Source organism: Anarhichas minor, unplaced genomic scaffold, assembly GCF_050575085.1.
Source record: "Anarhichas minor isolate MPS153535 unplaced genomic scaffold, ASM5057508v1 ptg000024l, whole genome shotgun sequence".
Classification (NCBI taxonomy): domain Eukaryota; kingdom Metazoa; phylum Chordata; class Actinopteri; order Perciformes; family Anarhichadidae; genus Anarhichas; species Anarhichas minor.
The window spans coordinates 11708480-11721608 of NW_027466470.1; the positions used below are offsets into that span (position 1 = coordinate 11708480).

The 13129-nt window shown below is 40.6% G+C and overlaps 1 protein-coding gene across 1 annotated transcript in view; it reads right to left on the reverse strand.

Annotated features, from left to right (window-relative positions):
• The window catches only part of LOC142956576 (polyamine-transporting ATPase 13A3-like), a 29888-nt gene continuing 16759 nt past the window's right edge, over positions 1-13129 (reverse strand). Inside the window, exons 9-31 of the mRNA XM_076098230.1 lie at positions 12190-12357; positions 11867-12024; positions 11543-11731; positions 10435-10496; positions 9837-9987; positions 9425-9547; positions 9290-9307; positions 8612-8762; positions 8290-8410; positions 7620-7744; positions 7311-7474; positions 6904-7035; positions 6675-6754; positions 6495-6537; positions 5849-5958; positions 5510-5606; positions 5159-5231; positions 4865-5042; positions 4082-4263; positions 3610-3698; positions 3307-3387; positions 2973-3068; positions 1-2534 (exon numbers count right to left, since the gene is read on the reverse strand). Coding sequence (XP_075954345.1) covers positions 2352-2534; positions 2973-3068; positions 3307-3387; positions 3610-3698; positions 4082-4263; positions 4865-5042; positions 5159-5231; positions 5510-5606; positions 5849-5958; positions 6495-6537; positions 6675-6754; positions 6904-7035; positions 7311-7474; positions 7620-7744; positions 8290-8410; positions 8612-8762; positions 9290-9307; positions 9425-9547; positions 9837-9987; positions 10435-10496; positions 11543-11731; positions 11867-12024; positions 12190-12357 — 2774 coding nt within the window. The 3' untranslated portion in view covers positions 1-2351. The remainder of the gene's footprint in view (positions 2535-2972; positions 3069-3306; positions 3388-3609; positions 3699-4081; positions 4264-4864; positions 5043-5158; positions 5232-5509; positions 5607-5848; positions 5959-6494; positions 6538-6674; positions 6755-6903; positions 7036-7310; positions 7475-7619; positions 7745-8289; positions 8411-8611; positions 8763-9289; positions 9308-9424; positions 9548-9836; positions 9988-10434; positions 10497-11542; positions 11732-11866; positions 12025-12189; positions 12358-13129) is intronic.

The following is a 13129-nucleotide window of genomic DNA, read 5'->3' on the forward strand; positions in this document are numbered from 1 at the left end:
CACATTTATTTCATTTTTAGTTACATAAACATCTATACAAATCAAACGTTAAAATCAACTGTTATAAAACACAGCAGCAAGTGTCTCATTGATTCATTATATTGCTTTAATAATCAAAACATTATCAGTCATGTACAGTACCTTAGTGATGTTAGACACTGTAATTATGTTTCCTTGCAAACAAAGAAAGTCGTATTTTGAGGAAAAGAGCATAAAGGTTTTATAATAATAATCAACGGACAAATTATTTAGATTTTCTTATGAACTAACGCACTCTCTTGCTCTGTCTTTCAGGCAACCACACACACACACACACACACACACACACACACACACACACACAATTTCTGCTTCTCTCTTCCACAGGAAGAATTTCAACCGAAGCAACTCTAAGACAGAAATGCAGCAGTGGAATGTTTTCTGTCTTAGAAATACAACAGAACCAGTTATGTTCATAAAATTGCTAAAATGTGTAAGTGTTTCATGTTTCTAAGAATCCATATGACATAAAACTGTTTTACAACTTTTAGATTTTAGCAGCAGCTAAAGATAGTGGAGGAATGTATGTTTGTATTTTCAGTGAAGCAGAAATAATTATCCAGTGCTTTCAGGCATTAAATGGACGTGGTTCAAATATTTAAAATGTAGTAATGGGTCACGTAATTAAAAATGTTTAAAACTAGAGACCATGTGGTGATGGGATCACAGCAGTCACGACGCCAAATTGAGCCAGGGGCGTAAAGTGTGTGTGTGTGGGGGGGGGGGGCTTAACCCACTTCACACCTACCCTTCTTTGAACTTGACCTTTATTTTGATGTTAACTACACACCTGTAAAGTTTCATGTCTGCTTCTTGCCGTCGGTTGTGACGCCATCGTGTTGATAAGATCTGTCCTACGACAGAGGCAAAGTTCTCAAAACTGCCTCTGTGGCAGTTTCTGCTACAGTAGGTCTGCGGTCGAAAAATCAAAAAGTTAACTCCTAACGTCTATTCCTAACCACTTTTCCTTGACCTCGATGGAAAACATCATAAGGTCAAGGAAAGATGTGAAGGAGAATTTATAAGGATTTAGGAAAAGAGAAAGAAAAAACGACTCCACTTTCACTAAACTACATCATTATTATGTAACGGTGGATGTCACTGACGTAGGTTTACGATGGCGAAACTACAACGAAGGAGGACTACAAAAAGCACAACATGACCGGATTCAACTGTTTGGTTAGTTTTGTCTTTTTAATAGTTTTTCATAGGCCGAGCTTGTTTTCTTTACTGATGCTTCTTGTTATTGAGAATGAGAATTTGTTGATTGACAGTTTGCTATATTTACTGTTCATTATATTTTGTATTCTTGTTTTGTTTTCTTACTTATTTGTTAAATGTTCGAAGTAAATAAATACATATGAAATGAAACGTAAGGATTGTCACCGTCTATTCATATTCATCAACATGAATCCCATTACTTTATGACTATATGATAATAATTGTTAAACCTTTGCAAGATAGACAAGATGTGCAAAGAAGTTTGTTTTCACGGACAGCCGAATGGTGAGTCACTTTAAATGTTGCCACCGCAAGGAATTGGGGGGAGGCTTTATCTACTTTCCTTTGGTAAAGGATGGTCCAGGGTTTCCTAAAGGAGCTAAGTAAGGAAGCATTGAAGCACCTTTCCTCAGCATTTAGAGACATCGAACAGCTCTTATCATGGCGGCCACTTAGATACTTCCGGGTCATTCCACTCAGTTAGGAACCTTCAAGCAAAAAGGACTTTTCGACCGCAGCCCTGGTGTCTCCAGGACCACATTTTGCCACGACGAGACACACAAGGAGAAAACAATACCTTGTGTTGCCGTCACGGCTGGTGACAATTAAAAGACTGATTTGATGTCATGTGTTGTTTTAGCATTTTGTATGGCACTGGTAGTAACATTTGACTTAGTAAGACATCAGGTCATCTTAAAGTAATACTTTAACATTTTGGGATATATGCTAATTTTCTTCTCTTCTCAGCAAGAGAGCGAAGAGGTGTTCCATATTTCCAAAAGTGTTGAACTATTCCTTTAACAGAAGCCTCTGGCTCCAGTTTCAGCAGTGCGACAAGTGCAGAGTGTCTGTTCATTCTGATGAAGTTAATCAAAACAAAAGAGAACTTCATGTATGAGGAGCTCACAATGTTGGTCATTCGTTGCAATAGGAAGCCTCACCTTTATGAGGCTCCCGGATTGGTCGCTGGCATCCTGCGGGTTCCACGTCCCGCACACATCATCTGAGCGTCCGTCACATCTCTGAGCTCAACTCAAGCTAAGGCTTTAGGTTTAGTCTGTGCAGTAGTTTGCTTGTTGGTCACGTTGGTGTCAGAGGGGGGCAGAGATGTGGGATTGTAGATCGCTGGCGTAGGTGACAGTGGAGTGTCTGGGAGGCCAGTCGGCGGCGTCCTGCAGCTCCAGGGCCAGGTGCATGTAGCGCACCCTCGGGGGCTTGTTTCTCAGACAGAACAACCAGGAGACGAAGGACGAGCCCCAGCGATCATTGGCCTCCTGGGAACACGTAAAGTATGAGAAACCAGGCAGCAAGTCAGCAATATGCATGTCTTTACATTATCTCTGCTGAACGCATGAGTGAGGCAGTTTTGTGACCAAAGCACCTAATGTGTTAGATTTTATTCAAGTTGCAGTAACAGATTCCTGCACTAGTGATTCCTGAAAAGACCGCTGATTGATTCAAGAGATCAGCCGAAATACATTTTTAACACAAAGACCAAATGAAATAGTCGTAGACTGAAAGATGAGCTATTGGATTATAACATTTAATATTCATTTTTTTAGATTTAGTTTTTGATTATTTATACAGCATGTAACAGGACATCGGAGAAAAAAATGAAGCAAGAGAATTTAGAGAGTTAAAAGTTAATGTACCGAAATCTTTCATTAAAGTGAAACCAGACAAAACAAAAGTGAAGTCAAAAGCTTCCCAACCTGAGGAGCGTCAGCAGAGGGGGGCTCTGCGGGGCGATTTACCCCCTGATTGCATCTGAAAACTAGCCTCCGCAAGATGATGTCAAGGATCAAAATCTACGGGAGAGTTCAGTGGGAACTTCAGAATACGCTGGTCATGAAGATTGGGTTACAGCCACAGAAACGCACAGAGAAAGAACTCAAAAGCAAACTTGAAAAAAAGAAATATGATTCATTGATTTCATTCATTAGGCAGGAAAAAAAAAAAAAATCAATGCATGCCAATGCAGTCACAGTATTCTAATCAAAAGAGGAGATCAGTCACAGAGAGCGTGCAGGGTGTGATGTCTTGTACCTCCAGCATGAAAGACACCGCCGCATTCACTATGACAATGATGACCAGTGTAACGCGCCAGTCATGGGGAACACACACGATCTGAGTGGAGGCAGAGCAGTGAATGCAAAACCACACACACACACACACACACCATCAACGTCATGCACCTTCCCGGCAGCCATTGTTACACCTTCACTCTTCTTCCAAAACGTTTCTCTACTTTCACGTATCTTGCTGTTCAAATCTACAACCGGGACATGTGTTGTATATTTCACAGCAGGCAGCGCAACAAAAACAAAACATTAGAAAAAGCAAGCTCACCTCCAGGAAGCTGTCGATGGCAGGAACAGGGTACAGCATGATGAGGAGGACAAACGTATACAGACTGATACAGGACAGCATGAACGGCCCTGATAAACAAAATGAAGTGACGCCAGCTTGAATGGTTGTTTTCAATTTGCAAGAATACCAAACATAAGTGATTAGTGCCAGTAGAGATTGTAATACATTTGTTTGTCATACTCATATTGAAGTGATAAATAAATGGCTTTAAAACAGGAATGGATGCATTTATCAAATTAATTCAAATTTGAAAAACTGAATTTAAAATTAGAGTTTAAAATTACAGTTTACTTTTCAATCAATCTTTATCATCTTTATTAATTCAAATCATACCTCTTCTAATTGTAATGCTTTTTCAGCATTGTAAAAAATACGTTCTGTGCCGATTATAATCTCTTTCCATGCGCATCGCACTGACGATCAATCATCGCTACGAATAAATAAGTCTCACAGTTCTTGTAGCTCGGCTGTCTGAAGGGCTTTCCTTTGGAGAAAATGATGGCTACAGCCAAATACTGGAAGGAGGAGACGTAGAAGAGGGTGGTGTTCTCGTAGTTCTTGATGTTTTTGTGGTCGTGGGGGCTCGTTACATTTCGGCTGTGAGAGAGACCGGAGCTGGAAACATTACAGGCACTAAAGGAGGACAGAAGCAGATAGTTATTGCAAACCTCTGGAAGGTTTTGCATTCATAAATTAGAAAACAATAAGACAAAAGATGTCAGACTTTTTGGGCTTTCTGTACTACTGTTTTTCTTGTTTGTCTACTGACCAGCTTACTTTATTTAAAATCTGTTACTGTATCTAACCACAATTTCCCCGGCAGATACTATATGAATAAAAACAAGGCAGTAGACCAGTCAGTCTAGTAATAAAACAAATGAGATGGACAGTGTATTTATTTTGCTTGCCTCTACCCCATTATGTTCATTAGCCAAGTGAACCACCCAGACAGAAGAATAACCACTATGTGAACAAAGCCTGAAAATCAGACCGAATTGTTTGTTTCACCTCATTATTTTGTTTTGATTTTTTTCTTTATTGGGGAAGTGTGCAGCAATAACAGTTTGGAACCAGCGTGAAGTGTGCAGCTGGGATAATATGTAATCATTTATTTTAAAGCTGGAGAGAAGGCCGAGACAAAAGTCTGTATATAGTAGCATTTACATATATTTAACAACCAGTGATTTACTGATTCATAATTTTTGCTGGAGCTAATTTCAGGTATGTTACTCACTCTGACTGAGGCGTCCATGTCTCATACCAGCTCTGCTGTCGTACTAGGAGGAAAGCCAGGACCTGGAAGACCAGGCAGGTGAGGATCTGGGTCAGAACTGAGCAGAGCAGCCGGCCGGATATCAGACTGGAGGGCGGGCGGTGCCACACCAGCTCCTTCCATGCCGGGTTCAGACTCACTGAAGACAGAAGTTACTGCGTGTTAATACTGCAAGTGAAAATAATCGATTGCTGTTTGTCGAACCCCACCAAATTCAAACGTTGATTAAAAGCTTTTTATTTTCATGCTGCTCACTTGTGAAGGCAATGATGAGAATGATGGCGATGTCAATGAAGAGGAACTGGAAGTCTCCCAAGTTGCTGAGAATCTACAATATCAGGAAATAAAGCATGATGAACCTTCTGTCTGTCACGTGGGAACCGTACCAGTGTTTGTAACTCAATGGCACAAACCTCGCAAGTTAACAGATGCAGGACCTTCAATAACATGTAACAAAAACATGTTGCTTTCACCTTATCACATTTAAAGCACCAAGGACATGAATAAACACCAAGCATTATGCAGCTGGAAACATCAAACATATTACATTCTCAAAGAGGAAGAATAAATTGTTACAACAAAAAGTGTTGGTTTTTTTGCGTTTACCGAATAGAGCAAAGAGACACTGAGGTACTGGATGATGCTGTAGAGAGCCATGAACTTGAACACGCAGAATGATGTTATGAGGGCAGCTCGGCCCTCTCTTATGAAGAAAAGAAATTCAGAGATAATCAGAATCAATAGAAAAAGGTTAAAAGGACAATTATCACAGTTGGCACCAAAATGTAAACGTAAAACTGAGAATGTTATTAAGTGTGTACCCTGTGTCTGTATCGTTACACCCCTGGTGGTTACTGACAGAACTGATGCGACGATGATCATACTTTGTCGTGTATTTCTGAAATGTCAAATTCTGTAATCCGTATGTTTTTTGCGAGTTGCTACCTGATAAGGTTGGGGACACAGGAGATGTTTGAGGTGGTGGAGGTGAACGGTGAAGCAACAGAAGCCTCTAGCTCAGACAGAGAGATCCCACAGTGAGCTCTCTTCAAAGCCTGAGAAAAAGTTGGTGTCACTGTTTATTACAATATTACCAATAAGAAGAGGGGGGAGTTTCAATGTGACACACCTCTATTTGTGTAATTAGATTTTTCAGACCTTTACTACATTTCCGGCGGAAATATTTTACATTTTTGATACTACTTACTAGTATCATACTAGTAACTTTGAAATATAAGGTTTTACATTAGAAACATTACATTATATTATATATGGATATATGTGGGTCTGGATATACCACTTACAACTTTTAAATTGTAAAAATATTTCAACACAAAATAATTGTTGGATAGTTGACTATTTTTCAAATGTGATAATGGATTTGTTTTTCGTAAAGGAGCAACAAACCACTGCCTTCACACTCATTTGCTTTTACAAAGTTTCAAGTGTTCTGTCAATTTTTCTGCAGATCCTGAGAGCCAATCAGACACCGGCATGTAAGCTGCTTTACAAAGGTGTCATCAGTCTTGTAATGTGATAAAGTACATTGATGTCATGATTTGAAAAAAAATAATGAATAAGCCACACTTACTCCACAGTCATTTGCACCATCACCACACATCCCAACAGTGTAGCTGGAAGGAGAACAGCGGGTGAAAGTTGTACATTTGCCAGTGGTGATGAATCTTTTTAATCACATGAACGTCAACAGATGAAAATCAAGCTCATCAACAGATTAACAGCTGAAGCCACAAACGCATGAGAGACTCACTCAATGCTCTGCAAGACTTCCACCAGCTGAGTCTTCTGGTCTGGGGCCATGCGGGCAAACACAGTGGCTTTGAGCACGAGCTGCAGCGCCCCCGTGTGGAGAGACAACGAATTACAGCAGAATCCAAACGACAGGATATCGGCGTGGTAAGACAGAAACGAAAACTGCCCCTGATGTAAACCGAATACCAAATCTGAACAGGTGTTTGTGTCTGAAGATGAACCTGTACCTTTTGGACGAGTTGAGGGAAGTGCTCAGTGATAACAGCGAAGGCTCTGCCAGTCACAGCAAAGTGATAGCTTTGTTCCTGCTCAGTAACTCTCTTGTCATATACCCCGTCCTCCAGGTTTATCTCCACAGTCTGAAGGACAAACGATGAGTCAATACCCCTCGAACACCAGAAAACTATATTATCTTACATGACTTGTGGAAGATTCAATGGGACACCTTTTGGGCATGAAAACAAAAGCCTATTGTGATCAGCTCAAATTATTTTTGGAGCAGTTTTAACTTTCCCAGGCTAATAAAGATAGAGAATACAAATATTCTCTACCATGAACAGGCTTCTGTTTTTTTGTGTTTTAACATATATTGATTTTATTTATTACTCAGTGGCCCGGAGGCTTTTTGTCTCACCTGATTGTCCTTGTTGGTCTGAGCTGGGTTGTCAGTGTCATGCCATGTGATACTGGCAGGGTGGAAATCCTTCGGAGGTGCAGCATCTGCAATAATGACCCGCTCATGTGCGCGCACCATCCCACAATCTCGAGCCACAGATATCGCTGTCAACATGTTGTCGCCTAACATAAAAGAGAGAAAAAGAGTGAAATAAGAGAACGTACTGATGTTGAAATTCAGAATGATGTCCTTTACATATCAGCTGTCGATGCAATGATGACATTAAAACAAATGTAATTAGTGGATAAAGTGACAAAACTGATTCACCTGTGACCATCAAAGTGCGGATGTTAGCTTGCCGTAATTCAAGTAAAACCCCAGCTGTCTCCTCTTTTATTTTGTTCTGCATGATGACCAAACCAAGGAACTCCATGTTGGTTTCTATCAGGTCCCTAAAAGCAACAAATATAAACAATAACAATAAGTCATAGACACCATATATTGACAACTACCGTACAAAATTCATGCTTCAAGTCACTTTATAGAATCTGAGAACAATTATTTTTCTATCTTGCCTTTCTGCTAACCTTTCCTGTCCTTTCTATGGAAGTTAAAAATGTCCTACATTGAGCAGAATGATTTAAAACATCCACAATCAGAAATTAATGTGTTGTTTTCAATGAAATGGTCACATGGGTTTGTTATCTAGCAATATAACCAAACAGCTAAATAGCATTTTACGCCCGAGTTACGCCCTTTAACATAAGATGGATTTTTCCCCGCAGGTTGTTGAGAGTACAAAATTGTAAGTCCAGCAAGCAGCAAGTCCAGCAAGCAGAAACAAGAGTTTGTTTCAGAGATAACACCACGACCTGACATTTCCGCATGTTTTAGTGCAAGTAGCACTGTAAATATTTGGACAGATTTTTAACAGTTACAGTGATTTGGGGTCTCTGCCAGTAGCTACGTGCAGTGTTATCTGTGGAGGGAAGAGTACCTGCTGAGGCTCTGGACTTTGTGCCAGGAGAGTTTTGACTCCAGCTGTCGATGTGCCAGGGCAATAACCCTGAAGCCCTGCCTGGTGTAGGTCTCCAGAGTCTCTGTGAAGCTCTGAGGGACTGAAGAGAGCGACAGAGCCATGTCAGTCTGGCCTTTGTTAAGACGAGTGCAGTATGTGGAAGAGATATAGAGGCCGTAATCAAAGACACTGAAATCCTTGTTTTATTTACTGTTCATTACTTTGTGTATCTTCATAGTGATGCCAAATGAAGGGAGGAAATATCCACCCAAACCTTTAACATAGAGAGGAAGTGTCAAACCTGTGTGCTGTTTGCAGAGGCTGGCCACAACCTCCGGTGCTCCTTTCAAGTAAGCATTCATGTGTTTTTCACCCAGCCTCCTGACCACCACACTCATCCTCTGCAGGGTGGAGGAGAAGGGGAACTGACGCACAATACCAATCTCACAGGACTGGGGAGAAGAAGACACGATGTATACATGTTCAGTGCAAAAAAAACAACAACTTCAAATCAGTTTATATTTCACCTTCAGTGTAAAACGAATAAGAAGATCGTCCTCTCATGTCTGCACGTTAAATATGGAGCAACAGCAAAGAGATTCTTAGCTTAGCTTAGCATAAAGGCTTGAAACAAGGGGAAACAGCTAGCCTGGCTCTGAAGAACCATCTGTCAACCAGGACCTGGAGTCACATCATCGCTTCGAGGTTGCCAGGCAATCTGCATGTAACCCCCCCTGTAAAACCACAATTTACAGTTTTTACACGTACAGATTGACCGAACATGACATAGCGTGTTAATTAGTGAGTCCCTGTTTCCAGTCTTTATGTTATGCTAAGCTAACCAGTCGCTGGCAGTAGCTTCATATTTAACATAAAAACATGAGATTAGTATCAATCTTTTCATGTAACTCTCGTTAAGAAAGTGAATAAGGGTATTTTCCAAAATGTCGACGTATTTGCTGTAAGAAATATGACTTACTGATAATGCAGACAGCTCCTGGGAAAAGGATTTAATAATGGTATAATTTGAGGTCAGGCAACTACAACTACATTATCTTTACAGCTATAGAAAAATATACTGAACACAAAATAATGACACGGAGAGTTACTGTACCATGTTGTGAGTTAGTGGATTGTTCTGGTTGGCTTCAGGGACGGAGTGCTTTGGAGGTCGCACCACTGTGGGCATTATGGGATTGTGGAGTGTAGTCTCTTCCTCTGTGGGCTCCTCTAGGATCTAACAAAAATGAGATCATATGATATCTTAATAACATGTTGAGCTTGTAGACTCCTTCACACTTAGTCTAACCTTAGTCCATGCTTCCTCTTGAAAGGAAGAGGCATTTTCTGCTGTTGATGCTGAAGTATCCATGGAACCAGACCGTAACCACTTTAGCCAAGAAGAGCTTTCTCTGCCAATGCGATGAGCGTGGTGCTGCATAATTCATGTACAGACCGGTATCCCAGCTAGTTGCGGTGCCGGTGACTAAGCTCATTGGGTGTAAACATTGAAAATCTTTGCTTACCCAGCCTGTAGCGCTGAACATCTTGAGGTCTAGAGGGTCTCCGGAGAGCTCGCCCTCGATCTTGGTCAGTGAGTGGCAGGCAGCCATGCAGGCCACAAATGCAGTGTTGACCAGACTTTCTTTAGCTGCATCAGCCTCTGGGGGAGAAAATCTGTGATAGGAAGGGAGGAGAGAAGGATGATACTGTTTTAAATGGCTGATGCTGAATCAAATTGAAGGGAATTTAAAAACTATCCTTTTTTCCCGGAGAGTTAAGAATCAAAACGTCCTGTGAGAAATGTTAATGGAAACTCCACATAAAAACATAGTGCTCTTTTACCGATTTAAGTAAACAAAGGTTTTGTTTTTCTTTCTCTAATGTACTAGGAAGGTACAGTCGGTGTACTGAAGGCCAAAGCAGGCACAAGTCTTTCTTTCAGATCTCTCAGGTGCGTAAACTGAACAATCAACTGAGAAACTGTTCAGAGATAGAATAGATAGAAAATGAAATACCCGATAGAAACGTCATCTCATCTCATCTGTTTTGTGGTTACTCTCAGAGAAACTCATACAGATGTTTCTGCAAAAAAGACAACAAATACAAGAGGCTCTCTTTTACCTGCCACCTTCAGCCGACTGAACACCCCACAGGTCCAAACCATCTTCTGTCAGAGTACCAGTCTGAAGGAAAACATACAGACATTTAATGCACCAACACAAACCGTATTAATCACGCCTCAGAGTAGGAAATAAATGCTAATAAGCCTCAATTCTAAGAGGTACAGAAATGTACTTTGTCTTATGTTTGAATCATGAAAGTAAAATAAATAATTGAACTTTCTTAATCTCTTTTCGTAATGTACAACATATATAGAAATATAACATTGAAGAATTAAAACTGTGAGCTTCTTAAAATAAATTTTCTGACTGCAACACTTGGCTGCTGGTTTATGCCGGAATGTTGTTGTTCTATCCAAAAAAATTAAAATGAAATAAACAGTTAAAAGACACTTTCAGGCAGTATGACACCACAGCTATGGAAGTGCTTTGGACCATCTGCACAATCACAAACCAAACTTTGATTTCAGGCTGCGACTAATTATTGTTTTCAGTAAATTAATGAATCCGTTTGTTTCAATTCATTTCTCAATTGTTAAAGATGCTGAAAAATGCCAAAGCTGACAATTTGCATGTTTAATGTGACCAACAGTGCAAAACCAAAAGACATAAATTCACATTTCACTTAAAAAGTGACAAACGATTAATCGGTTGCCAGAATGAATAATCGTTTCAGCTCTACTTTGATTGATCCTTTTGCACCAACAGTATCAAACGTATCTCCATACTCACTCAATGTGACGTAATGAGGAATGTTTCACACTATAGGAAGTTTATTTTTTAGATATTGCAAGGTCACATTATAGATTGAGATGCTTTCCAAGTGAATCGATACCATTAACATAATTTAAGAAGCATTGTGCTTGGTGCTGTGGCCAAATGGAATCAATGTTCAACTGCATCACTGCCTCAAGACATCATGACTCATCGTAAGTTGTGATTTTGACGGTCGTAAAAACACGAAGTCCTTCTCCTTGTACTTGAACTGGAAGTGGGTTTGGATGCCTCATAACTAACTTTCCCGCATTCTAAATTAGGAATTTAGTCAGTCTAAGTTAAGCAATCCTAGAAAAGATGATAGTATAGCAACATATGATGGTTCAGACTACCTTGTCAAAACAAACCAGGTTCAGTTGACCGCACATGTTGATCCTCTGAGGACTGATGCAAAAGATGCCGACTCTCTTCAGACGACGCTGCGCGTACACGATACCAGCTGTCATGGCTGCCGGTAGAGCGGGCGGCACGGTGATGGTGATGATGTCCAGAGACTCGATGATGATGGTTTTAGCTGGAACCTGGATGAGATCGATGAGGAACCATCAATGACTGACAAAGACGGATTTCTATAGGACGATAGAATCCTAAAGTCTCTTTGAGATACAGCATCCAAATGTGAGCTTCTCCTCTGGTGTCCCAGAAGAACAGGTTACCTTGTTCATGATACTGAGGACGATGGTGTAGATGAAGCCGATGCCTGCCACTCCCACCAGACACAACAAGAAAAGGTAAGCGTCACGGTACAGCTTGAAGTCTGTGGGTTTAGGGTGGAGGATGGAGCGTACAAGTTGGCCTTTCTCTGTACTGAAGCCTGTGGCAACACATAAGTGATGACATTTGATTATTTTCATCTTCTTGTGAATACGTTCAACCCTGAGGGCGATCAGTCTACAGCGAAAGCTAAATTATCAAAGCTATTTTCATAATGAAGGCCGCAAGCTGTTATTCCCACTGCGTTTTTTTTCCTCCGTCTCACCTGTTCTGACTACAACAGCCTCCACCAGCTCTCCGGCGTAGAAGCGCGTCTGAATGACGTGGGTACCACAGAACAGGGTGTATCTCTTATGCTCCTCCATGTTGAAGCTGCTGGACGCCTCCTCGCCTGAACTGGGCAGACTTGTCTTGGTAACTGGCACGCTCTCTCCTGAAGATGGACGGAGGATTAAAATCAAATAAAACACCTTAAAACAGAACAAAAGCTGCAGAGTTGTGCGCTATTTAAAATAATGCATCAACCAAAATATTGCACCAAACCAAGAAAGTTGCCCACGGAATGTGATAAAACTATTTTTTTGCTGACTTTCATGAATTCATAGTTGTGTGGATGGCACAGAGAGATAAACCACGATTGATTTCATAACATAGTTACCTTTGTTGTATTATTATTTGTGACAGATATTCATATTAGTGAAGGTCGCCAAAGTTGTAGGTCTCAAGACCACATTGTGAAGGTCTTTCTCCGTCCCCTCTCAGAATCTACCGCAGCTTTAGTAGGTTTTGTGTCAAGAACTCTGGATTATTTTTCAAGACCACAACTGTGGGGCTGTCGCTAAATTGCCTGTGAATTGTCTGATTTATTTGTTGACATCATAAACTGTGATTATTCATTGACAACAAAGGAATATTCACACACATTTAATTCACCTCTGCAATGCCTTTTGATTATTTGATCAAGATATTTGTCATGTACATGTATGGCAATAAAGAGGTGAATGTAGAGGAATCTTCATTTGTTTTCTGTGGGAATGTGAATTTTTCAGATCAATTTGAGAATTGCCTCTGGTTTGCATGTTCCACATTTTATCGTAACTGTGTCAGTGTGGGACTCGCCCTGACTTGGTCTTAGTCTGGACTTGGTCTTGACCCCTCAACGCCTTTGTCTTGTCTCGTGACTTAGGTCTCGGTTTAGGTGGTCT